Source organism: Prorops nasuta, unplaced genomic scaffold (assembly GCF_024137725.1).
Source record: "Prorops nasuta isolate Cenicafe-Biocafe unplaced genomic scaffold, Cenicafe_Pnas_1.2 PNAS00008, whole genome shotgun sequence".
Lineage (NCBI taxonomy): Eukaryota > Metazoa > Arthropoda > Insecta > Hymenoptera > Bethylidae > Prorops > Prorops nasuta.
In genome coordinates, this window is record NW_027116805.1 from 894,962 (window position 1) to 920,492 (window position 25,531).

General features: G+C 32.4%; 3 protein-coding genes across 16 annotated transcripts in view; 2 read left to right on the forward strand and 1 right to left on the reverse strand.

Moving 5' to 3' along the window:
• Positions 1-223: 223 nt before the first annotated feature.
• LOC136775515 (uncharacterized) lies at positions 224-5,168 on the forward strand. The gene is made up of 4 exons (XM_066730360.1): positions 224-320; positions 2,409-2,598; positions 3,348-3,664; positions 3,896-5,168. The coding sequence occupies exons 1-4, from the start codon at positions 312-314 to the stop codon at positions 4,379-4,381; spliced, it is 1,002 nt and encodes a 333-aa protein (XP_066586457.1). The 5' UTR covers positions 224-311; the 3' UTR covers positions 4,382-5,168.
• A 2,160-nt stretch (positions 5,169-7,328) lies between these two features.
• Positions 7,329-11,561, forward strand: LOC136776011 (facilitated trehalose transporter Tret1-like). 3 transcript variants are annotated; one of them, XM_066731309.1, is made up of 8 exons: positions 7,329-7,442; positions 7,567-7,662; positions 8,684-8,945; positions 9,069-9,229; positions 9,422-9,694; positions 9,779-10,026; positions 10,554-10,686; positions 10,755-11,561. In XM_066731309.1, the coding sequence occupies exons 2-8, from the start codon at positions 7,587-7,589 to the stop codon at positions 10,883-10,885; spliced, it is 1,284 nt and encodes a 427-aa protein (XP_066587406.1). In that variant the 5' UTR covers positions 7,329-7,442; positions 7,567-7,586; the 3' UTR covers positions 10,886-11,561. The 3 variants fall into 3 exon arrangements, with proteins under 3 accessions (XP_066587406.1, XP_066587404.1, XP_066587405.1); XM_066731307.1 differs by having other exon boundaries at positions 7,336-7,442; positions 10,554-11,561; XM_066731308.1 differs by having other exon boundaries at positions 7,417-7,662; positions 10,554-11,561.
• An 811-nt stretch (positions 11,562-12,372) lies between these two features.
• Oamb (Octopamine receptor in mushroom bodies) overlaps positions 12,373-25,531 on the reverse strand; it is a 110,477-nt gene continuing 97,318 nt past the window's right edge. For all 12 annotated transcript variants that reach the window (XM_066731294.1, XM_066731299.1, XM_066731298.1 and 9 more), the window contains 8 exons: positions 21,995-22,132; positions 21,508-21,606; positions 21,278-21,405; positions 20,074-20,211; positions 19,381-19,666; positions 17,198-17,362; positions 15,503-15,813; positions 12,373-15,149 (listed from right to left, as the gene is read on the reverse strand). In XM_066731294.1, the coding sequence (XP_066587391.1) occupies positions 15,032-15,149; positions 15,503-15,813; positions 17,198-17,362; positions 19,381-19,666; positions 20,074-20,211; positions 21,278-21,405; positions 21,508-21,606; positions 21,995-22,132 (1,383 nt within the window). In that variant the 3' untranslated portion in view covers positions 12,373-15,031. The remainder of the gene's footprint in view (positions 15,150-15,502; positions 15,814-17,197; positions 17,363-19,380; positions 19,667-20,073; positions 20,212-21,277; positions 21,406-21,507; positions 21,607-21,994; positions 22,133-25,531) is intronic.

A 25,531-nucleotide genomic window follows, 5' to 3' on the forward strand; every position in this document is an offset into this window, starting at 1 on the left:
ATTGTTTGAAATTTGCTAGACAGAAGCCTGATTAACAGGGACCTAAAAGTTGACCTGGTGGGGATGAAACGTGTTAGGGCCCTAAGGTTTCTCGCTGGGCCCTACAGATATTCTTATTGGAGGGGAAACAGCTTACCAGGTGCACGGGATTCACTCCTATATATATAAGAGGATGCAACCGCTGGCTCGCACTCTCATATCCGTTAGCCGTGCTAGCACGGAACAATCCTACTCACTCGCGAAAAAGAATACGGAAGAAGCGTGTGCAAACTTCCCAACGTTGCCGCGCGCGCTTTCATCCACCGGAAATCATGTTGCTCGTAAGTAAATTCATTCATCATAAATTGTTTATGAGATAACATTTACTGAACATTTCTATTTATACCCTAGTGAGTTTTTTCAATTAACTTGAAAAGGATTGTAAGATCAAATATAAATTAACCTTTTAGATAGTGGGATGTTGTAACAACATAGATCATTACAATATTAAATAAGGATTTTTTGTAAAAATGAATAAAAATCTCGAAATAGTGACTATAATTGAATCATTTCTTCAAAAATGTTTAATTTAATTTGTAGAGTTAAAATAATCAACATAGAAATAGAATTGATATTTAGTTTTAAAGAATAAAGTTAGTTGATTTTCAATGGTTTAGAGGGGGGGGGGGGGGGGTGAACGACAAGTAAATTGCGAGCATCTTAATTGATCTGGCAAATGTGACACGTTTAATTAGGCCAAAACGAGCACTGAACACGACTTGGCTGACTGAACTCGGGTAATTCGCGAAATTGAAGCTGCTCACGGGGCGAAATGATAAGAAGTTGTAATTACCTAGCTAATGCTAACTCGCCGAGTTCTTGAACAGAGCTAAGAATTACTGTTTTTGGTCATCCTACAATACGTGGAAATATGCTCCATTAGAATTTCTCTCGACTTGGCACAATTTTAGTCATATTAAAACTTGCATTAAGCGAAAGCAAAATTTTAACATCAAGTTTTGGCCATGTGACATCAAAATAAAAGTTAATTTTCAAATATTTTTATCTTAAATTGAATAAATAAAGTATTTTAACGTTATATGCAAATCAATAAACGTTATAATAATTTAAAATAATTTTTAGTTTGCTAATTAATATTTATATAAATATTCCAAGTAATTCATTCAAAGGAGAAATGAGCTTATTATTAGAACAATGTTATTTTCATTCTATTAAATAGGGGAATTCTTATTAAAAATTTAATTCTATTTGTTGAATAATAATGCAAATATCAATGAGATGTAATAAAATGACTCAAATGATTACTGAAAGTTAGGAAGAAAATAAATAACTTATTCAAAACTGTTAACGGAAATAATAAAAAAGATTATAAGAGAAAAGTTAAAACAGATTTAATTTAGGATAAATAAAAAAAGCACATTATGTTTCTCGTGTCTTTATACGTATTAATTAAGGGAGATTAAAAAAGAAGCACAGTAATAATATGGTTCGTAAAAGAAAATAAAAATTAATAATTGTAAAAACGTGAAGTGAGGGAATAAGGTAGAATAGATGAACGTGAAATTATTGAGAAATGAAGGTGGAGTGATTTATTGTAGGAATCGTAGCGTAAAGTGAAGCTTCAATCGGGCTGATGGGTATAGTATTTTCATTTCACTGGACATTTTCCGGTACGTTTTCTCTATGAAAATAGTATCGGGAGAGAATGTAACGCCTATTATGCAGATGCACTCAATAAAGTGTAGGCATCAGCGCGTGTATTGTTCAAAACTATCGACCTGACAAATTACTGAAGGGTGGATCCTCCGAAACGTGATAGCTCTTAGTTTATAACGAAGTAAGTCAAGTTTCGTGCCTTATGGTAGTTGCTCTCTGCGCTCAAATCAGTATTCCACTGGAGACTTGCAAATAGAATGCTGCGTTAATTGGTGGGAAACACTCGAGAATGCAGCCTTGATTTCACCCATTTTCTCACCCGCTATTGTAACATTGGCAGATTCGACAAAATTAACACCTGATTTCTGCTTAAACAATGTAACAACAAATATGCTCTTCTCATTCTACGATAACTCCTTACTGTCGAGGGTTTTATCAAAGTAACGCTTACCAAGATTCTGATAACTTTTTAAAATTATTTCATTGTAATAATTATAAGAGATTTACTTTCTTTATTATGCAGAGTGTCAATTTAATTAATTATATAGCTTTATCTTTATTGGAATCTTTAAATGAGCGACACAGATGAAATTATTTATGTGATTTCAATTGCAGTGTGAAAGAAAATCTATTAATATATCAAAGTTAATATTATAGACTATTATAAATTATTTCATTTAAATCAATTTATATAAAGTTGAATATAACTACTTAGTTAAAGATCATGGTCCTAAACTGAATTATTTTTTCAGGCGATATTGTGCTGTGCCTTCTTGGGGACAACGTTTAGTAACCCTATAGCAAATGTCTATCTGAGTCCACTAAACTCCCTGCCACTGCGCCAGTTTCACACACAGGATAATTCTGGTGCTTATCAATACGCTTTTACAGGTCCACATCATGCAAAAACGGAGACCAGCTCGAACGGTCTCACGCAGGGTGGTGAGTCTTTGAATTAGTTAACCCTTTTGTTCATAGTTTCTTTAAAAATCAATCATTTTAAATATCATATACGATCGATTATTTCTGTTCCAATAAGTAGAACAAATCTTACACAATAGAAAATTATTGGTCGATAGAAATAAGGACTGTAAAAAAATAATACTGGATGATGAGACAAATTATTAAATTTATTGGAGTTTGTAATAAATGTTGTTGAGTACTTACATAAAAGGAATGCATTCTTTTGTTAGTACGTGTGTTCGTTAGATAGGTATTACTGCCTACGTTGTTAAATGAGTAGCTTATTATACGTGCATCGAGGAATGTGATGCAAGTAACGCCCATGCGACCATTTCATCTTCGCAATTTTCCTCCGTACTCGTATATGCCACTATGTGCTTTTTCGCGTTTTACAACTTTCTTTTTATATCCTCGTGTCACATCAATAATTCTGTTATGGACTGTAACGACAGTCGTTAATTTTATAGCGTGTCACTCAACTCGACGTATCGTCAATTGGTCCCATAGAAACACTGATTTGTTATATTAACTTTTATATCAATAACCTGTTCCTGCCATTTTACAATTCAATTGAATGAAAATCAATATTTCTGCATTATTAAAATAGCAATAATACTTTTCAATTAATTAATGTTTTTCAATATTTCGATACAGCTAATAATTTACTTACTATAATGTACATTGCTATATTTTAAGCCTGTAGTTTTAATTACGACTTTTGTTTACAGGATACTCGTACATTGATGCGAATGGAATGTTGCAAACAGTAACTTACACAGCTGACGATAAGAATGGTTTTCGTGTGAGCGCGAGCAATTTACCGCAGCCACCGAAAAACGAGCTTCAGGACACACCGGAAGTGTCGGTGGCCAAGAGACATCACTTGGAGGAACTGCAGAAGTCCCAACTGAGGGAACAGCAGAATTATCAGGATCAAAACATTCTAAACTACAAGATCTTATCGCCCACAGTTGGCTATAACCAACTTCAGAAGGGTAGTTCAATATCCGAAAGTTCCATTACCGGAAACTCCATTTCCACCAGGGCAATCGAGGGCTCTTCGACTCCGATTCTACTGCAGGTAAGACTTCCGGTACCAAATTAATCGTTCCACGAATAAAACGTCATATATCTCTTCCAATTGAGTATAGCAATATGTTTCGTTTTAAAGTATCATATATATATATATATATACATATAGCCATATAATAAAGAAACTTATTATAACAATAATATTGTATAAAAATATAATTATTGACAAAATATTACGTTGCAGCCAACGAAGAATCCTTTCCTATTGTCGCGTTCAGAGGCGGATAAGATTGAAGTTCCAAAGCCAGACCCAAGTTTGTCTCGAGTGACGGGAGCTCCGCAATCGACCTTGGCACCATCATCGAGCTTGAAGTCTGGTCTTCTAAAGGTAGAGAGTGGAAGGCCAGGTCAAAATTCTCTGGAAGTTGGGAAATTCGTGACAGTCCCGGGCATGCACCGAGCAGCTCCCATGCCAGCTGCCTACGTACTTCCGGTTCTGCCTTATAGACTTTTGCACAGTTCGCTGCATCACATGCAGGACTCACTTGGACAATACGACTACAGCTACACTGGAGATTCCAGTGCGAAAACCGAGACCAGGTCGTTGGATGGAACCACCAGAGGTGCTTACAGTTATATAGACCCCAATGGAATTCTTCAACAGGTCCACTACATCGCTGATCACAACGGATTCAGGGTACTGGCCACCAATCTACCCGAAGCCAAGTGAATAACTATCTAAAAACTCCACTATATATGTCCTCTTTTAAAAGAAAATTATACTATACTGCTGCAGAAACTCATCAACCACTTTGCTCAAACGAATCGATTTTTCCTCATTGACATATTCCATTAAAATTGTTAAATGCTTTGAATTTTTAAAGTCATCCGAGTTAGATTTAGAACTTGGAAAATTTTCTGAAGAAACTTTTACGTAATTATGAAGAATTCGGATTTTTGGAACTTGTTTAGAAATTTGTAATTGTCGAATAAATTGTGTGTGTATGGAAATTTTAGTTATTAAAATAACTATATGTATTTCTGGTAATTTTTATAATTGTTGTAAAATGAATGAGAAAGACTGTACGTTCAATCTTTCACTCTGCTAATTATTCAAATTCTCGGTCCATCGGCTAAGATAAGTTTTCTTTTTTGTTTCGCGTTCTGTATGAATATTTCGCATTAAAACTTTTTTAGCGAGGCGGTGCAAGGCGATCTTCTTTCTTGAATTTCGCTATCTTTTTTGCTTAAGTAATGCGTAATCCGAGTAACGCCACGATGAATATTAATTCCTTCCTTAACTTCAGTGTTATATACATATAGTAAATGTATAGGTAAGGGATATTCCGTCTGGTGCAACGAGCAATTGCTTTTTTATATATGATTTTTCTCCTTTTGAATACATCTCGAGTTTGTTCCTACTGCGAATAGAAATTTTCCGAACGAACTTAACTCGTATTCGAATAATTGCAATATTATGTCATTATATTATTGATTATCATTATTTCCACAATATATTATTGCTTATTATTATAAGTATTATTATTAGTATTATTTTTGATTACCATTATTATTATAAATAATAATCGCGCAATAACTTTCAGTGTATTTTCAAACTACTTCGTTCAATAAATTATTTGATGGTACAAAGACTTTCCACTTAATTTTAATTACGAATATTATACGTCTATATCTTTTAAGCAAGAATATCTTCGATAAGGCCTTAATAAATTATAAATTAATGAATGTCACTATCGTTGTCTACTATATGTTTTTGGTCGAATTTCCTTGAAAATCATAGAATTTGCTTCAGCTTATGTCGATCTCTTCTAATATTCGCTTATCGATGCTCCAAAAATCTCACTACAGATTTCGTGGTAAATTTATTTTATGTGGAGAATTTTGGGACCTAGCAGATTGGAATAAACAAGATTTTTCATAGTATCTGGATACGAGGGTGAGAGAAGTGGGGGAAGCGAGATAATCGAATTATGCTTTATTGTGTAACGAATAAATTCCAGCATGCGAACACGAGACTGAAAGCCAAATGCTTTTCAGGGAGGAAACAAAAGCTGTAAAACTAGGAGGGTCTAGGTGGTGACTGGTGAGAGGTAGGAGTTACGCTGCACGCTGAACATTTCAAATATTGTTGGAATTCTTCGGCGAAAGGGAGGAGGGAGAAGCCCAGCAAATAGATGACATCCCCAATCCACCTTCTGTACTGCAGTGGTTGAATATTTTCTTATAGTGCATTAGAACACTTTCGCTAACACATTAATAAATTATGGATTATTGCAAATTTTAAACGAAAAGATATTATTGAAAATAAACGAAGCATTTTGCATGAACTAAATGGGCTACATGAAACAATAATCAGAATGCTTATAACTTAACTAATTTTTCTATAATATTTTCAATTGAAATTTTGTAGACTTACTGAGTACTTTTGATTAAATTTTACTAACTAATATCTGGTTTATAGAAAGAGATAAAGAATTTAATAAAAAAAAATTGAGAAAGAAATTTCACATAAATAATAAACGAAAACATTGTAGATAGCAGTGGCAAAGCGGTTTTACCAAATAAATTGACAATATTTTTAATCAATTAGCTTAATGAAGGATCATAAGGCAAATGAAACATTTTTAGATTAAAAAATGATTGATGTAGGTTATGAAAAAATTGTTTTCGAATTTTAATATAATGATGAAAGTATAAATAACAAATGGAATATTATAAATAAAACTCATGACCAGTGTTTATCTCATAAATTATCGTAAAATACTAGCACTGATATGACGTTGATTACATAAGTCACATGTCTAAATATTTAGATATATGTATGTATAATAATTTTTTGGAGAAAAAAATTATAAACTTACAGTTATAGTAAACCTCTGTAAAGAGCCTTAATTCACCAGATAAGAGACACAGAAATTCATAAAGTGGAGAATAAGATAAAATTATTCACATTTTTTTACAAATCTCATTTGAGACTTTCCATTAAAGCTACCTTATAGCCTTTATATCAATTAAAGCTTATAATTGATGGAAAGGAGTACTTAAAGGGGCCACTATATAAAATGGAAATAGGGCTATTCGATAAAACTGCTAACTCAGCGAATAATTAATTTAACCTGTGCACTTCAAATTTCTCCTACAATGTGTGCCTGTTCAAGCAAAATTTTGATCAAAGCTTTATTAAAACTCGTTGGTTTCTATGGTTCATAATCGTCATAACTTATCCTTCATTTAATTAATCTTAATTAAGAAAATGTTTGTTGATTAACAGAAAAAGTATATATATAACAAGAATTTATCTTTCTTTTATTATGCAATTTAGTCATTACATTTTCTTAGACATCAACTTCCTGGTTCTTTACTAATTGTATTTCATTTATTGTAACTATTTTATATTTAAAATAACAATCTTTTGTTATTTTTATCCTAAAATATTATATAAAATAAATGATTATATCTGAATTAATTTAAATTTTTAAAAATATTCATTAACAATAAACTATTGAAATAGAAACGTTTCAATACTATCATATATTAATAACCTAAAAATATGTAAAATTTGCAGGATGAGGTTATTGTATTCTATTGAATACGTCTGCTGGTCGAGCCTATGAATAATTACGTTACAATGGATAAGAAGAGTTGATAAAAGGTCAACTGAGATCACCATAATCGAGAATTACAGTCTCAGAAACTGCGAATATTTTATTAATTCATATTTGACATTCAGCAACTGCTGCGAAACGTTCTTGCCTTGCCAACTTTGTAAGGTAAATTTGTTTATTAGTGTATGAACGATTGCTTTTATTTACGACCGATAATTATTATTGTCTTTGTGAGAAGAAAAGAGAATTTAAGTGTAATATTACGTAAACTAATATTACGTTGGTACAGGATTTATTGGAATTTTTGAGATGTCGGAACTACCTGAAACTGAGAATCACACGCAGAAGAGCAAGAAACTTCCGCAATTTGTCGCTGTACTGCTGGGTGAGTTTCAACTTCATTCTATATCGAATATGATGGGCATTAATTAAGCCGATATTCCTGTACAACCTAGCAATGCTTACTATCTTATCCGGGTATCTCGTTTAATGTCGAGCACTTTCCCAGTTTCCAGTCAAATTAATTCACGTTTATTTCATCGCTCATCCTTGTTTCAAGCTAATTAGTCGAAATTGTGCGACTAATCTTATTGTTAACATTTCGTTTGAGAAATGTTCAAATATTCCTTTCACAATAATAAATGCCATAAATTTGTATAATCTTCTTAACAGCAATAGTAGTCACATTTTCTCGTTTAAAACATAACAGGGCGAACACTACTTGCTTTTTTCAATAAATTGTTAAAGTTAGATGAATCCGGCTAAATAAATATTGAATGTCGAGAATTTTCTGCGTCTAAACGATTAATAAAATATCTATATTAAATTATTTCATTGATGAATTGAAACGATCGATGTAGATTTAAATAGGTTAAACAAGACTAATGAGTGACAAGAAGTATACTTATATTGTTTTAAAAAATTATTAAACAAAGGCCAATTATCAAGCATTGCAGTGGTTTAATTTTACAAATGTATTATATATTTATATAAGCGTATTTTACAAAAGTTAAAGAAAACTTTTCTCTTAATTGGCCTAAATATGGCGACGATTGTACTTCTAATAATTAAAATATTTCAATGACTACGAGTTAAGTAGTTGTAGCGTTAAATTTTGATTTAAACTAAAGTCTATTTGCAGGTCAATATGATTAGTCGTTCCCGCTTTAAATCTTGTATGAGCCAACGTTCGCTTAAACTGAAGTAAAACTCGATTATGATAATCTTTCAAAAGCATAATAATCTAATTACATTTGCTTAATCATAGTAGATCACACGTAACATCTACTTGTAATTAATTAATTTTATCGTATCAGATTGAGAAAGACTGATTAATTATACAAGACACTTTTAAGATATTAGACAAATAGACATATTTAATTTTATTATGTTTAAACAATTTTCAGCCACCATAGCATCATTTTCAATCGGAACATATTTATCGTGGACGTCCCCAGCGTTACCTTTGTACAACAAAAATGGCACATTGTTTATTAGTGATCAGGAAGGATCCTGGATTTGTGCTTTACTGCCAGCTGGAGCTATAGTTGGTACTGTACCAGCTGGAATTCTTGCGGATAAGTTTGGCAGAAAAAAAACTATTTGTATCCTAAGTGTTCTTTTATTAACATGTTGGTTACCTATTTCTTTTGCTCAAACTGTTAATTGGTAAGGAAATATTCGAATTGACTACGCTTTAATAAGTTTAATACAAAAATTGGTGCAATTTTAAGATACAATGAATTTAAGTATAGGAAAACTTTAAATTAATATTATTTGTATATAATGCAGGATATATCTAGGCAGATTTGTTGCTGGCGTGTCATCAGGTGCAGTTTCAGTTGTTATACCAATATATGCATCAGAAATAGCTGATGATTCGATCAGAGGAGCCCTAGGAACTATTTTTCAGTTACAAATTACCATAGGAATTCTCTATGCTTATATAAGTGGTAAGTATTTCCAATATTTATTACACATTATTGATTTATTTCCTCAAATTTATTACGAAATTGATCAACGTATTCGTCCTCTTGTAATTCTTATATTGATTTAACTTGACAAGATATGCAATAAAATTCTGGATCTCATCTTAAATCAAAATAAATTAGTCAAATTTGTGTTATTAAGTTGATTTATTGCAGGTTTAATTGGCGATGTGATTGGCATGTCGATGTTCTGCGCAGCAATTCCAGCACTTCTTTTGATGGTCTGCCCTTTACTACCAGAGTCTCCAGTTTGGTTGATCAGGGAAGGCCGAAAAGAAGAGGCACATTACGCAATCAGGAAACTCAGAGGGCAATACTATAGAACAGATGATGAATTAAATAAATTGGAGAATAATCTCACATCCCAAGGTGATAGGGTCACCTTTTTGGATCTTATTCAGTACAAAAAAGCTTTGATCATCACTCTTGGTAGTTAAAATATCGTACAGTTTCATACAAACGAATTGTTATAATTTTAATATAATCTATCATTATTTAAGCTTTTTTCCATAGGTTTGATGGTATTTCAGCAGTTATCAGGAGTAAACACTTTAATTTTCTACGCTGAGAAAATTTTCAAAACAGCAGGGTCATCTCTCTCTTCGACTATTTCATCTGTTATCGTTGGAATTGTGCAAGTAATCGCCACATATTTTTCAACAATCTTGATCGATCGTACCGGAAGAAAATTCCTCCTATTCGTCAGTGCATCAGTTATGTCAATCTGCATGTTCACATTATCTGGATATTTCCACTTCCAAGTAAGTCTTTTAGATCACTCTTATACAACTATTTATCTGTTTATGCATCTTATAAGTGCCGAACTAACATTGAATGATCAACAAAAATATTTTCATAACACGTGAGGTGAAAGTACAGCTTTTCGTGTCTGTTTTAAGGGATGAAAATGACGTTTCACAGACTAGCGATGGAAAAGTAAATCATTTTCATCCCGTTGGATCATGCATGGAAAACTGTACTTTCCATCACCTGTTAAGAAAACTAGTATGTTAAACATGGGGGGAGAGATGAATTTCGACGAAGTACGAAGTTTGAATGCACTCGGCTACTTTAATAATCCTCGCCTTTGGCTCGGGTATCAATCTCGTCACGTGCATCACAACTTTGCACCTCGTCAGAAATCGCTCACTTTCTCCCTTAGGTTAACAATAAATACTATTATTTATCAGATCGCCAAATATTTAATTTTTATTTGACTAATAACATTGTTAGACAGCCTTTGATAAACTTTTTCTTTTATAATAAAAAATTTTTATCGATGTTTTAGAACGAACACGACGTCTCGAAATTTGCATGGATTCCGCTCTTATCCTTTGCAGTTTTCATAATAATCTTCAGCGTAGGTTTTGGTCCGATTCCGTGGTTAATGGTTGGCGAGCTTTTCACAAATAACGCAAAAAGTACGGCAAGCTCGATCACAGCTATAACCAACTGGACACTGGCGTTCTTCGTAACGAAATGCTTTCAGGATATGGTAGACATTATGGGGATATCCTCGTCCTTTGCTACATTTGGTATGATAAGTTTGTTTGGGACCTTGTTTGTCACTACAATGGTTCCCGAGACCAAAGGGAAAACCATCGAGGAGGTACAAATTGAATTGTACGGATTTGTACAGGAGCCTCCAAGCGTCGGGCCGAAGACTCAAACGTGATTTTTCCCCTTTTCTTACCTTTTCACCATCACTATCCAAAATTAACCTGCTTTACCAATCTAATCAATTTCTGACGTTCCAATAAATAGGGGAAATTTTTCTACAGATACATCCCATCTAATTAATTTACCAAATAGCATTCATCAAAGATGTTTTCTCGATTTATTCCAGGATTTATATTTACGTTATTAATCACACCTAATCAATTTCGTAAATAACTTTCGTCCAATAGATTTATTCGTAGCTTTGAATAAATAGATTTTATCTCTTATTAATTTATTTGAATTAAATTTTATTACGGATACTAATACTAACAATAAAAAATTAAAGCTAAAAATTTTAATTTTGACAAATTTAATAAGAGTTATTTTAATAGATTTGATTTGTACTTTTTAAATTCTACGTGACTGTAGTACCTGAGACTGTAAGACAAAGTAGCGAGAGTAGATGGTAATATCGAAGCTACCATTCAGCGATCAAATGACTGATATTTACTTATAAACATATATGTATACAAAATTTGTCAATGTTAAATTAATAAACAATTCAAAAACCTTTAAAATTATTTTATATATAAATTATGCATATTTATTTTAATTAAAAATTGAAAATATAATAAAGCAAAATATGAAAAATTAACTGAGTATTTCAGTAATTACGAAATGAAGTGCAAAAAAATTAGGTCAGAATAAAAACGAACTTTACTAATAAATATTAAAGATATCCTTACGTACCTTTTTGTATAACTGCTATAAATATATAAAGAATAGATAATATGCTTTTTTACTTCTAAAAACATCATAATTCAACGACCATATCTTTATTCGCAATATTCACATTATTTGTTGTATTCGATCGATACGATTTATCACATCGCATGAATTACAATAATCATTTTCCTATTATTATAATTCATCATTGTTCAATAGCAATAATAACTGTATTATTATTATAACACATGAATCCGCTGATTCGTCTTACAATTAAATGTGTATTTTAATATCTCGTTAGTCAAATTTTTCTTTCATCAATTAATTCATCACTGACAACCAGAACCAATTACAGTGGAAAGAATAATGTATACAGTTTGATTAAATTATTTGAAAATTTTAATCGTATAAATTTACTGAAATTGAAAAAGCTTGTTTTTCAACAATCCAACAACGCCTATTACAGTTCAATATAATAGGTATAAAAAATCCAAATTAAAAATAATAATTTTCCCAACATGTTTTTTAGAAGATTAAAGAATACTTTTTAACTGAAAGTTTTAACTATTAGCTTTTAATACTTATTTCAATTTCGTATAAAATGTTTGTAATCGATTTTTTAAATCGTATCTAATAATTTGTAGCAATCTGAGTTATTAAAAATTAATTATGCGACATTAATCACCCATAATCTCTGTTTACATATATAGCAAAATTAAAAATAGAAGATAATAGCAGAGGAAATTATTTCAATGAGACTTTACAATAATTGAAATAATTATTTCAATAAAACGGAATATTTTTTTTATCATGTATGCGTAAATCTTTAAAATCTCTCAGATTAAATAATTTAATGACTATAAAAGGGGCATTTAATAAAATGTCATGTTTGTAAGCAAAGTTCTACGATGCATGACAGGAGTTAATTTAATATTTCAGGAATGAATCTATAAATTATGTTGTGCGAAGAGTATCAAGCTTTATTTTGAATAATAACTTAACGATGAAAAATGAATTTGATGATCAACGAATAATGGGTTTATATGGATAGCGAGGAAGAGAGAGAAAGGAGGGGGGGGGGGGGGTATTATACACATAAATAATATTTGGAAAATGCTCGTACAGGGTTTTCCAAAAAGCACGATACGTTAATGGCAATAACGACGTCGTAACATTATAATATAATTATATTATTTGTACATATATAATATACGTAGATATCAGTACGACGTATTTACATAATCTTAAATATAACCGTATTTTCGTGATCTACTTGTATGCATATGTAAGTTTTTTCACGTTTAACGTACTGGTTTTTTGTGCTTTCTCCCTCACTCGGCGTGTCGTTTCAATTTACAGCTGATCGCTCCGTGTCCCCTCTGAATTCCAGGATTTTCAGGATTTCTAGGACTTTGAACGGGCGAGTGCACGTTTACAGGTGACTGAGACGTAAAATAAAATCCTCGACTGCCACTTGCCACTTCCGGAGGCGTTGCTTCCGCTCCGTGAAACTGTGAGAAAATTTCGTCTCCTCCCAAGTGTTTTCATTCCCCTAAAATTCACAAGCCTCGTCCGCGAGCGTGGCTCCTCCATGGGGAATAGTACGTTTCAGCTAAATTTTTTAAGCGTTCATGGTTTCCCTCAGAGATGTTTTTCACTTTTTTTACCAAGTGAAATATTTTTATTGAAATATTTCCGATTTTTATCATTGAGATTATTTTGTTTACCTCCTTTAATCGAACGATACAAATCTTATTTAATATTTCGATCTTTCGACGATTTCGTATATCTAATTTCACAACCGTATGACAAAGATTATTTATATATTATTTATACATAACTGTATAGTTTTGCGTTAAGATAGATTATTATTTACAAACGACGTAACTATGAAATTGTAAACTATTTAATAAATAAAGCCTGAAATAAAAGCTTTCGAACGTGTTTTCTTTTTTACAAGTAAAGATGATTCATTGAATTATGTTAAATAATTTATTGAATTTCCGTATTTCATGGGACGTCCCATTAAAATTTATCTGAGAACAATATTGAACAAGTAATTTAATTAGATAGCGAGCTCGTTTATAGATAATTAATTATTATTTAATATATTGCCGAAAAAATGACGAATGAAAATTTTTGAAGCATTTGATAGTTATTTTGAAAAATGACGTAACAAAGTGCGTATAAAAATTTGCAAATATGAGTTAATTACTTATATCGCTAATTGCAATCTAAAGTTTCAATGTATAAAAATTCCTTGAAGCGATACATACATATATATATATATATCATTAGACACAATTTTCTACAACTACATTTCACGAGTAAATTTATCACCGCAGTTCAATGAAACAATTCCCGATAATTTGAGATTTAAAGGATCACATGTTAAACAATTGGTAATCCTCTTCCAGCAGGTCTTTATTTGGTGATTCAAAATTTGCTCGAGTCGGTTTCAAACTTACAGGCTAATTTATTTATAAATTTTGAGTATTTTCAAAATAATGAAGGAAACGTAATAAATTATCATTGAACTTGTTAACATTAACAGGGAATAAATTGAACAAATAACTTGGTTCATTGTGGTTGAACGAATCAGTATTGGAGCTTAATTAGACGGATTAATTGGTTTAATTATGGGGTCCTTATTGGGAGGTTAAGAAACGAAAATTTTCTCAGAGTTTAACGTCGTTAAATGTGCTGTTAATTAATTGAGGCTTGATCCACTTAGCAGCAGACTAGCTGGTTTACGCAGAGGAGGAGCTTTTCGAGCTTTTGGGATAAATTCTGATGACACCGCGGCTATTTAAAGGAGCTCCTGAAAGTCCTATAACACACTAAAATCGTTTTAAATATTCGATCGTCCTACGGCCATTTATAATTATGACAGATATATAAATCATTCTTCACAAAGTTATGTTAAAAACTATAGTTAGTCGAAAAACATCAAATCCATCCAAAGTGGGACTATACCAATATATGATTCAGCTTATTCCATTAAAAAGTGTGGAACTCAGAAGAAAAGTCAGAAAATCTCCCAAAAACTCAAAATTCAGTTCTTAAATATATTCTGAGCTCCAATCTTGAGGGCCTTTTAAATAAGAACCCTTTTAAACATTCAGCTATTCTTGTAGTCACCTGAAGTCCTTCCTTGGAATTTCCAACAACTTTCGTTTCAAAATTCACTACTTGCAGACACAGAAGAGTGATCTATAGTCAATTCTAGTGGCGGTTCTTGAGATATTAATTAACAAAAAGGACACAGCTGGCTTCTGGCCAATCGGGTCAGCTAATTTATTGTGAGGACGAGAGGATTCGCACTCTGGAGTTTCTAGGATGGAAGGAGACGCTGTACGTCCCTTCCTGGACGTGCTACAGTCATCTGGAGCCACTCCTGGAGTTCACAACCGATTCCAGTCCAGGATCCGGGTCCGAGTCGTCGATAGAAACCCCTTGCTGGGGACTTCGCTTCGTGTAACTGGGGCTCCTTTCGTTTCTGAACAGAATTTCGTAGAGATTCAACAAAAGATACTGTTCAATGCCAGCTCTTTCCTTCCATAATAATTATTAATATTATTATACAATAAAAGTCTTTCTTTATAGCCTTTATTCATCAACTATTCAGAAATAAAGCTACCTAGGTAAATTGTTTTAAATAATATTGTCGAATAAAAAGTTTCTAAAATTTCAATCACTTTCTTTTTAAAGTTTTATTTTTTTGAGATATCCGAATTTGCTATATATATATATATATATATATATATATATATATCTAGCATGCAATTAATGGGAAGGCTTTTTGGGGTAAATTGCTAATTAATGATAAAAATTTTTGCTGAGATAACTTACCTCATAGCTAATTGGCTACCATCGCTGCCCCTCCTTAAAGTGTTGGCCCTTTGTTTGCAGAAGCACTTGCAAATGATCCTCTTGAAGGCGAACCGGAAGTCTTTGCTGAACAAGGCATAAATGCAAGGATTTATGGCCGAATTGCAGTAGCCCAACCAAAACAATACGCTGAAGACCGTTGGATGGATGCAGTTCGGGCAGAAAGCACGCACCAAATACATCGTGAAAAATGGAAGCCAGCAGAGAATAAAACCACCCACTATGATGCCCAAGGTCTTAGCTGCTTTTGTTTCCATTCGGAACCTTTTCACCTAATATGAATTTCATTTCTTATAGTTGATCATTCTAAAGTCCCATCGCTATAGCATTTATCGATTTATATTTAATTATAAAATTTTCAATTAACCTTTATTTAATATTTTTAGTTAATGCAATAACTGTGCGATGCATATGAAAGTTATGGAGAGGTTACCGCCAAAAGACCTGAAAAAATGCATTAACTTTTTGAATTTTTTTTTTATATAAAACAGTTGCTTTTGAAAATAGGTGTTTCACCACATGTAATTTTTCTATCAATAAAGAGTACGTTTTAATTTTATTAATATAAAAAAATCCTAAATGGCGTCAGCAGCATATTTTCAAAAGTAATTATTTGATATAAAAAAATAATCACAAAAGGTAATGCAATCTTTCAAGCCTCTCCACGGTAATCTAGCTCTCCTTAATCGACGAGAAGTAATTTACTAAATTTAGTTCATTAATAGTAAAATACTAAAGCTCGATCGGTTCAATTTATAACGTAACTATTATATATCCATCGTTTTACTCAAACTTTTGGAGCCTGTTGAAAGAATGGTCTACTGAATGTGTAAATTTAGTAGGATACGCGATCCATTGTTGGCAGGAGAAGTTTCAAAGATTTAATTCTTTCCAAGGGATATAAAGTGGAATCAGAATTTTAAGAAATCGTACCGCGATAGTAAATAGATCGCGTTCCGTTTAGGAATCGGCTTCTATATTTTACCATCATCCCTTTTTTTCTCACTATCCCACTAGCGGATTGATAAATATTAAAACAAGTCAACAAAAGTTACGAGCGCCTAGTAATTCTTTTCTTATCCCGCCTATTGACATTTTTATGTGGTTTGTCCCATTCCGCTGCTCGACATGATTCCAGATTACGATAAAAAAAGTTATATTGAAAAAAAGCACGCTAAGAGTACTAAAAAAGTTATTTAATATTTTAGTTTTGAATAATATGCTTTGTAATTTTACGTGTTCAACATTCGAGAAAGAGTATAAATTTACGATATTTCAAAACCGATAGTAAAAACGATTTTAGAACATTTTAATATGGTTTTAATAACACGAGAGTGAAAGTATAAATATTTATGATATAGTTTTAAAAATATTTGATAAATTGATTTTACCTCGCTTCAAATTGGCTAAAATATCGTAAGAATCTGCTTTAAGATTAACTAAATCATACATCATCTTACAGTGCGCAAAATTTAATAAAAAATATTATAAAATAAATAATAAAAAATGTTTATTCCTTAACAAAACCAAAATAGTATAGTCCCTCTTACGATATGTGTTTATAGAGATAAAAAAATGTGAAGGAGAATTTATGTAGTCTAGGCAATAAACATAGTCGTTTAAGGAAGTTTTATTATTATTATATAGAGATGGTACCTGTGCTTTTATGTTCCTTTTGCCCATTTTCATGACCCTAGGCTTCTCTTCCGGGCCTGGTGTAAGTTCGCGAAGTGAAACCTCGTCGTTTGTCACTTGGCTCTCACAGGAGCTCCGGCGACTGGGTCTTCTAGTACTACCAACCCTGTTGATTCCTCCCCCCACCTGAAACACGAATTATCCAATTCCAAACTTCCTCTTTATTTATTTATTTAAATTCCAAATCATCTCCATTATTTAAGAGACCGCATCTTATTAAATTATGGAAAATGAAATAGGTAAGTATTTAGAATAGAATAAAAAGGATATAGAGGTTATCAATAAAATCCAAGTTTTACAAAGGATATAACTAATTAGAAATAAACAAATAATTATTTTGTCGATGATCCATAGTTTTTTGAAGGGCTTCGGACATTGCAAATAAGTTTTATTAAATGATAAGAGTGATCACAGGGTGTAGAAGACTTTGGAGGTTTTGAAAAGAGTCAAAGCTTTTGCAATCGATACAGCTAATTAGAAATGAACAAATAGCTCTGTTCTGGATGATCAATAGTTTTATGGGGAAATTCAGAGATTGCAAGTATGTTTTGGCAAATAAAACGGGTAAGCAAGGTATAGTGGGAAAGGTTAGGGGATAGTCCAATAAAGTGAGAGTCTTGCAATTGATACAACGAGCACGTCGATCTGGCTGATCCTCTGATCCAGTCCTCACATACTAGACAGATATATTTTTCCCGGGAGCGAATTTCGTTTTCCTTGGACACGAAATCGAATGTGCCCAACCGTTCCCCTAATAAAAGCTGCGATGAATTTGACCGTACAACCTGTCATGGGCAGTTTCGCGCCAAGAAAAATGTACGAGTGCCTCGTGCAAAATTTATGAAAAGCTTTGGTTACCGAGGCAAAACCTCGGCTCGTTTCGTGACAACCCATTAATAAGCAGCCAACCTAATTATGCACTTTCTTCATTCTCATCTCTCTTTCTTTTACTCCTTCTTTATCACTCTTCCACCTCTCTCCCATTTCAATCTTCTCGTATACTTTTCGATTATCTTCCTCAATTTATTCATTCAAAGTTCTCTTATATACGTCTAATCTAATTATACAAATTTCTACCACCCTTCAACCCCTAAATCCTCAATTTATTATATGTATACTATACACACTTTTTTTCAAGGCCCATCAATATGCTAAATTTGTACAACTTCATTTTTTCCTAATTAGCCAAAATTTTTTTCTCACACATAGATATGCAGGAAGATGATGCTCTGAGGCACCAGATCTGTGTATACGCTTGATTTTAGTAATACGGTTTCTTCATTCTGAAAACTGTTTCGAAAATCATGAATTTTTATGAAGAGTTATGGAGAACAAGTGAAAGAGTGAATTGTTTAAAAATTCATGAATTATTCGAGAAAATTACGAAGATTTATCGATTTCGATGAACGTAGCGGTGATGAAAAAGTTTCGAACCAACAAAATCGATTCGCTATACAGATGGAATTTCGATATTTGCATGTATTAACACAGGACCTTTCTCATTCTAATTTCCCATGGACAACTTTACACGCGTATTTCGATCGAGCTAATCCAATTGGCGGCTTGTTAATCGATCGCCGTAAAACGAATTCACCCCCCTCGAATCCAAATCTCCTATGAATCTTTCATGATTTTTTTCTCTCAATCTCTCATTTATGCAACTAGATTTCACCATTTACTCATAAATCTACCACGATCGAAATTCGTTAAATTTTTGACATTTTAAATCCAGTCGATATTTTTGAAGATTTGCAAATATTAAAATGTTTAGAACGACAATAGGAACTAATTTTTCTCGAGAAATAGGGATGGTGGTATAAGTAGGTTGCCAGAAATATCTTGAATGTAATTCGAAGAAAAAAAGAAAATTATAAATTAAAGAAAGAAGTTTATTTAAAATAAATCATATACAAACACAATTTTGTACACAAATCAACGAATGATTACTTTTTATAAGAAAAGATAAAGTTATGCCAAAATTAAAAAATACAACATATTCTCTTCAAAATTGATTATTTAGCAAAGTCAGATATTTATAAGGTATGTTTTTTAATAGCTGTAGTTATAAATTTGTTTAAGACCTTTACTGTTACAAATTGCTCACAGTGTAAAATGGTGCTAAGAATATTCCAATGTAGACTGACCTTGAGATGGGTACTTCTGGGGGTTGAAGGGCAGAGTTGACTTTGGGTTTGGCCGTTGCTGTAGTGAACAGAAATTTGCGAACACTTGGAAGGGGTTCTTTCGAGTGTGTTGCACTTTGTATTCAAAGTCTCCGTGCTTGGATATGACACGGAGATTTTGATTTTTTCTTTTCGTGTTGCCCCACTACGACTCGATTCTGGACTTCGGGGACTCCCATTGTTACTGCCGTTGTGAACGCTTCCACGACCACGGTGTATCCTCAAGGTTAACCTTTGCTCGTCGAATCTGCAAACAAAACGATGATTCCCCTGCGGTCACATAAAAAATCTTCCTTTACATTTATGAAAAGTATCCCAAAATCGATAAATAAGCCAAAACGCCAAGTAACGTGGGCGTTTTTAAAACGAAAAATCCTTTACAATAAATTAAAACCTATCCAAGGGACAATTTTTATTTATATTTTGGTACAATTGTCAAATTAAAAATGAAATATTGTTAAGGATAAAATTTAATATTTTAATATGCGTGATAAAAAAAAGTACATGCAGATTTGTGTCAAATAGATTTTTAACGGTCAGCTGTATTTTTCTGATGAAGCAATGACTGAATTGGCGATATGAGATCTCTATTCACGTTTAACGATAAATAAATGATAATTTTATGAAAGATTCATGAGGGAAGCTATCGCTTACCTGGACCCGAGCATTTTCGATCCTTTTGTCGTGCGAAAACCTTGATTAATAGCTTTCGTCGTGGATACGGCCGCATTGTAGATTCGCCAATAGAAAAACAGCATTACTAGCATCGGTATATAAAACGAGCCTAAAGCACTGTAAAACAAATTGGAATAGTCAATTGCACTCTAAATTCCACTTCAACTTAATCAACAAAGTAATTATTCTGCAATGTTCTACTGATTTGTTAATTTACTGCTTTTTTTTGTTTCTCTTTAAAGAAAATTGAAGAAAACTCTTAGAAATAATTATATTGTATTGAAACACAATTAATGATTTTGTTACTTTTTAAATATATGGCAGAGTTCCTTATGGTTTCTCTAAAATAACGATTTTCGATTTTCTGCCCAAAAGAATGCTTTTCCTGTGATAACACCATAGCTCAAAATTTATGTTGTTTTAAATGTATACAGTTTAACCCTTCACAATACATTAAAAATATAATAAAATTAAAGATAAACAAATATAAAAATTCATAAGATATTGCGTAGCCTCGCCTATGTTTCAACTTTTGGGGTTGGTCGAATGCTGTTAATTAAAATAGATAAAGGGTAATTTAATGATTGATTGAAAAAATGACGTAGAAAAATTATAGTCACGTTAGATAAAAATATTGCCTAAAGTCATTTCTGTCATTAAATCATAATTAATAATCAGTTCTTGTTCAAAGCAGATTTAATGGAAAAATCGCGTTCCGCTTTAAACTATAGTATTTGAATACTATGCAAACATCACGGATCTCTAAGAATATTGTTAACTGAAGAATTGGGACTTTCGCCAAATTAAATCATGATTAAAATCCAAACGTGCATTTATTTTTAAGGGAAGAATGATACTCAATCATAATAAACACTTTTGATTCATTTTTTACATAATCACTTGTTACATTATATTGCAGTTAGATTTAACAAAAAAGAACATATAAGTAGTACTGTAGTGTACAATATTTGATTATTTTGCAATTTGAAAAAAAAATGAGACACCATAATGTTCTGCTACTATACTATAGTACTTTATAATATCTCAATTAATTTTAAATTGTAAAACAATGGAATTGTAAATAAAAGTTAGGAAATAATAGTGAGAGATTCCCCTTATCATTAAAAAGAAGGGAAAAGAATTTTTAAGAATAAATTTAGACATTGACAGTGGTTAAACTTGCCTATAAACGACATAGCCAGCATCGTTGGTGAGCTCGCAGATCCAGGGACAAGGCTTGACAGGTACGAGGATGGTGGTAGTGTTGAACGGGCCGTTTTGGGCGAATGTAACATTGTGCGTTGGGTGAGACTAAAAAAAACAAATGAGAAGAAGCGCATGACGGGAGGGAAAGTCTCGGTTAATCGGGCCACTCTCGGCCGCTAGGATTGATTACGTTTTTTCACTCCGTACCCGTTTGTCCTTCCATCCGACAAGTGGTGGGAAACATATCACGAAGCTCAGAACCCAGACGGCTGCCACCAAAAGTCTCGCCCTCTTTGGTGACATTATCTGCATTCAAGTTCATTTGTTAGAATTCTTCCCCTTTACAATTATCTCGATCACTCCTAATAATTTTCTAATACTCTCCTTTTATTATTTAAAAAAATAAAAAATATCTACCAATGTACTACCACTTAAAAGTTAAATAGTACAAAAGTAATAATGGAAACATTTACATATATATATAAACCATGTTCATGATAAATTTGACGGAAATAGAATAGGAAATGAGATAATCAGTAGATCTATATTATAAGGGAAAATTTAAAATTATAATAAGTGAAATTATAAATTATTTTTGATTAGACAAGGATTTTAGTAGGTTAGGAATAAATCCAAGGTTAAATTAAGATGGATCGTTTTCATGGGGTAGTTATAATGAAGACATATCGCTTGCCTGGGGGTAAATGACTGGCCTGGTTACTGCCAAATACCTATCGAGGCTAATGGCGCAAAGATTTAAAATTGACGCCGTGCACATCCAGACGTCAACAGCTAGCCAGACTGAGCACCAAAGATCACCGAAAATCCAAACCTAGAAAATGTAAATGCCCATTGTTAACAAAGACTACACATCATTTTTTAAATATAATGTTATATATCAAATGTAAAAATTCATAAAAAAAAACAAAGGATTTTATTACTTTCGTCTCTAATATTTCTAGAATTTTCAAACACATTCGTACATAATGAGTATATACTATTTGATTTTTGCTGGTTTTCTCACATTAATCTTACTTCATTTTCTGATAGCAAATAATGACAACCAAAACACTTCTAGTTATACTATCGTATCTGGATTTTGCATTGTTTACATAGACATAGGTACATTTCTTTTTTATTAAATAAATATTCAACAATATATCTCTGTCGGCTATCTTTCTATAAAAAGATGGCTTGAAAAATTTGAAAGCAGCCTTTAAATTCTCAATTTACATAGGAAGTAATGAAAGAAGCTCCACCAACGACTAGTCAAAATTACAAGCCGTACTCTATACATCTACTTTTCATTACTCCAGTTGTAGAGAGGTCAGACTCATAAAGCTTTGGCCTGCGAGTTTTCCCTGTAAAATCCTCCTTTCGATTTGGAAAAATTATCTTGGCAAAAGAAACTCGATAAAACAAAAGCTTTAGTCTCGAATAGTATGAAACTCGCGACTATTTCTTTAATCTTTCTAGTTTATTTACAAAACTTCTAGTAACATAATTTATTAATATTTTATTTCAAATTTGAGCCAAGGAATTTTTATTTAAAACTTTTGCACTCTGTTAGGGGTCCAGTCTCAAATTCAGCGTGAATACAGTTCATGTTAACCTAGCGTTTTATCTGAAAATGTACTAATCCATATTCTATGCTAATTTAATACTGTGCTAGTCGAATACTCGAAACTATCTCTTGTACTTAATAAAGCCAGTAAATATAATTGGTTAATTTAATTTGACGATAGGATTAAGAATGGTTATATATAGAATGGTGGATGTTGTTATCAGCTGATTTCCAATGTATTTGTGTTATTAAATTTGACTCTCAACAATGTCTTCATCTTTACCATATTAGAATAAAACTTCGTAACAGCAATTTAAAGGTTTCCACGGTGTATAAAAAAACTTGCTTGGGAAAAGCACCCTTCCTTTCCTCATAACGATCGTGCTTATCCTAATTATTTTTTTTTTAATTTTCTTTTTCTTCTCAAACTATATCATTTGCTTTGCCAAGAAAATTACCATTCTCCCTTCGTGGGAAGCAAGCTGTTCAAGCGCGTATCGCTTTAAAATGCAGATACTCCGTCCTTTGAAGAAGCCGCTTTTTGATTCCTTTGAAAAATAAAGTGCTTCGTAAGCTTCGCATTAGTCTCGAGTCATTGAGAAACCCGGCCTGGCCAATATTTCTCCCTCAATGGTGGCAAACGTTTTTCCATATTTTTGTTCTCTTCTTATTACCACTGCAATGTTATTATTAATAATTTGCATCTTAAAAGACACGTTCTAGAATATCATTCCTTTGAAATTATTGGTTTCGTAAATAATCAGGGAAATTGATAAAAATAATCATTTATGCTGGTAAGGTAATAGCTCGTGTTATTTAAATGATTGAATCAAAGATTAGAATTATATAAAGGCTGAACTCGATATGGAACTATATAGAGAAATTCGATTACGCTTGGAACTAAGTGAAGCCATGATATTCGATAGTGCAATTAATAGAAGTAAGATTGCTCTAGTAACTAAGCAACATAGCTAATAAGAACATAAGTTTTGCAATACATAGATGTAACTAAATCGAAACAGTTTCGTGTACTTTGATGGCAAACATGAAAAGCTATTGGATATTATTAATTAGTCTGAGACATTAAAGACACAAAATTTGTAATTATAATGATATTATTAAAAATGATTATAATTTAACATAGATAATATTCAAATGCAATGTCTAGTGATAGCAAAAGTGGTTTGTTCTATACAAATTTGACATAATATTCAAGTGCAGTGTAGCGAAAATAAAAATTTTTATCTTTCTAAGAATTCGTGCAGTGAGTAAAATATTAGTAAAAGTTGACAGTGGTAATAAACACGTGGGTTGTTTTTGCGTTGTGTGTTTTTGAACTTGTGTACCGGTCAAAGGCAAAAGTGTCAAGGATTCCCATAGCCTGTCAATTTTAACGAGTTTATTTTAAGGCTTAATTCTCGTGGTAAATCTTACAAGAGAGTATTTTGTAAATACAGTAGTTCTCCCGGTTAAGAGTCCGTCTTTCGGAACCGTAGACGGACAACTATATAATCGGGGAAAGAATTGTTTTTTTGCCAACTATCTCTGAGAACAGCGCACTTGTAGTACAACAATAGACGGTGGGGACAAAAATGTAATCTGATACCCTTTCTATTTCTTATCCCAAATGCAATTTAAAATTTCTATATTTTTGATTTAATAAATTTATTATTATTAAATCAAAAATATAGAAATTTTAAATTGCATTTGGGATAAGAAATAGAAAGGGTATCAGATTACATTTTTGTCCCCACCGTCTATTGTTGTACTACAAGTGCGCTGTTCTCAGAGATAGTTGGCAAAAAAACAATTCTTTCCCCGATTAGTTGTCCGTCTACGGTTCCGAAAGGCGGACTCTTAACCGGGAACTACTGTATACATATATAGTTGATTATAGCAAGTGACGGGACGAGGTGCACATAGTTTATGTGAAAATCGTCGGTTGTCTCTACGTCTTGTACCAATGTTCGTCACCTTGTCCTGTACGCAGCTCTGTAACGCACCAACACATCGATCCGTAACAATACGAAACATGCAGCAGTCAATACACCTACGCCAACCACCTGTTTCAAATTACGCCTGCCTTTTAGTGCGTGTCACCGATATTCGACTCGATTAATCAACCGTTACTGTTACCCTGACCCTTATATTAACCCCCCATCCCCATCTATTCTATACTCACAGCCCCTTTGTCCTACCTGAAAACTCTACTGAACTCCTCCATCCCAAACTCTACCATATTTTCCTTTCAATTCTCCACGTTGCATTATTTTATCCGATATATCGACTTTCTCCTTCTACTTCTCCCTTTATTTTCTCTAATAATACCCTCTTGTCTACTATTTTTTATCAATCCATTCATTATTTCCCAGACCCTTCCTTGTCATTGAGATTGCTGACGAAATCAAATCGTGTATTCGTTTTATTATCGTCATTTTCTTTTACCAGAGTTCCAATATCCCAAGTTGTTTTTCACAAAAATTGCTCATTTCAATTCAACTTTCGATGTTTCGTAATTCATTTCTTACAATGGCAAAACTATTGTATTTTCGTTTATTTTACAAGTGTCAAAAAATAAAGATTTGAGAAATATTGTTCTCGTAATTTCGTTGCTCCAGTTAATAGTAGTGATATATATAGTTATATTGCTTGCTCTACCCTTATATT

Excerpts from the sequence above, each read along its gene's own strand:
- LOC136775515 (XM_066730360.1), top strand. Across the intron at positions 2,599-3,347 it reads GAACGGTCTCACGCAGGGTG|GATACTCGTACATTGATGCG; the intron begins GTGAGTCTTTGA and ends TTTTGTTTACAG. Across the intron at positions 3,665-3,895 it reads GAAACTCCATTTCCACCAGG|CCAACGAAGAATCCTTTCCT; the intron begins GCAATCGAGGGC and ends ATTACGTTGCAG.
- LOC136776011 (XM_066731307.1), top strand. The coding sequence starts at position 7,587 with ATGTCGGAACTACCTGAAACTGAGAATCACACGCAGAAGAGCAAGAAA. Across the intron at positions 8,946-9,068 it reads TTTGCTCAAACTGTTAATTG|GATATATCTAGGCAGATTTG; the intron begins GTAAGGAAATAT and ends TATATAATGCAG. Across the intron at positions 10,027-10,553 it reads CTGGATATTTCCACTTCCAA|AACGAACACGACGTCTCGAA; the intron begins GTAAGTCTTTTA and ends TCGATGTTTTAG.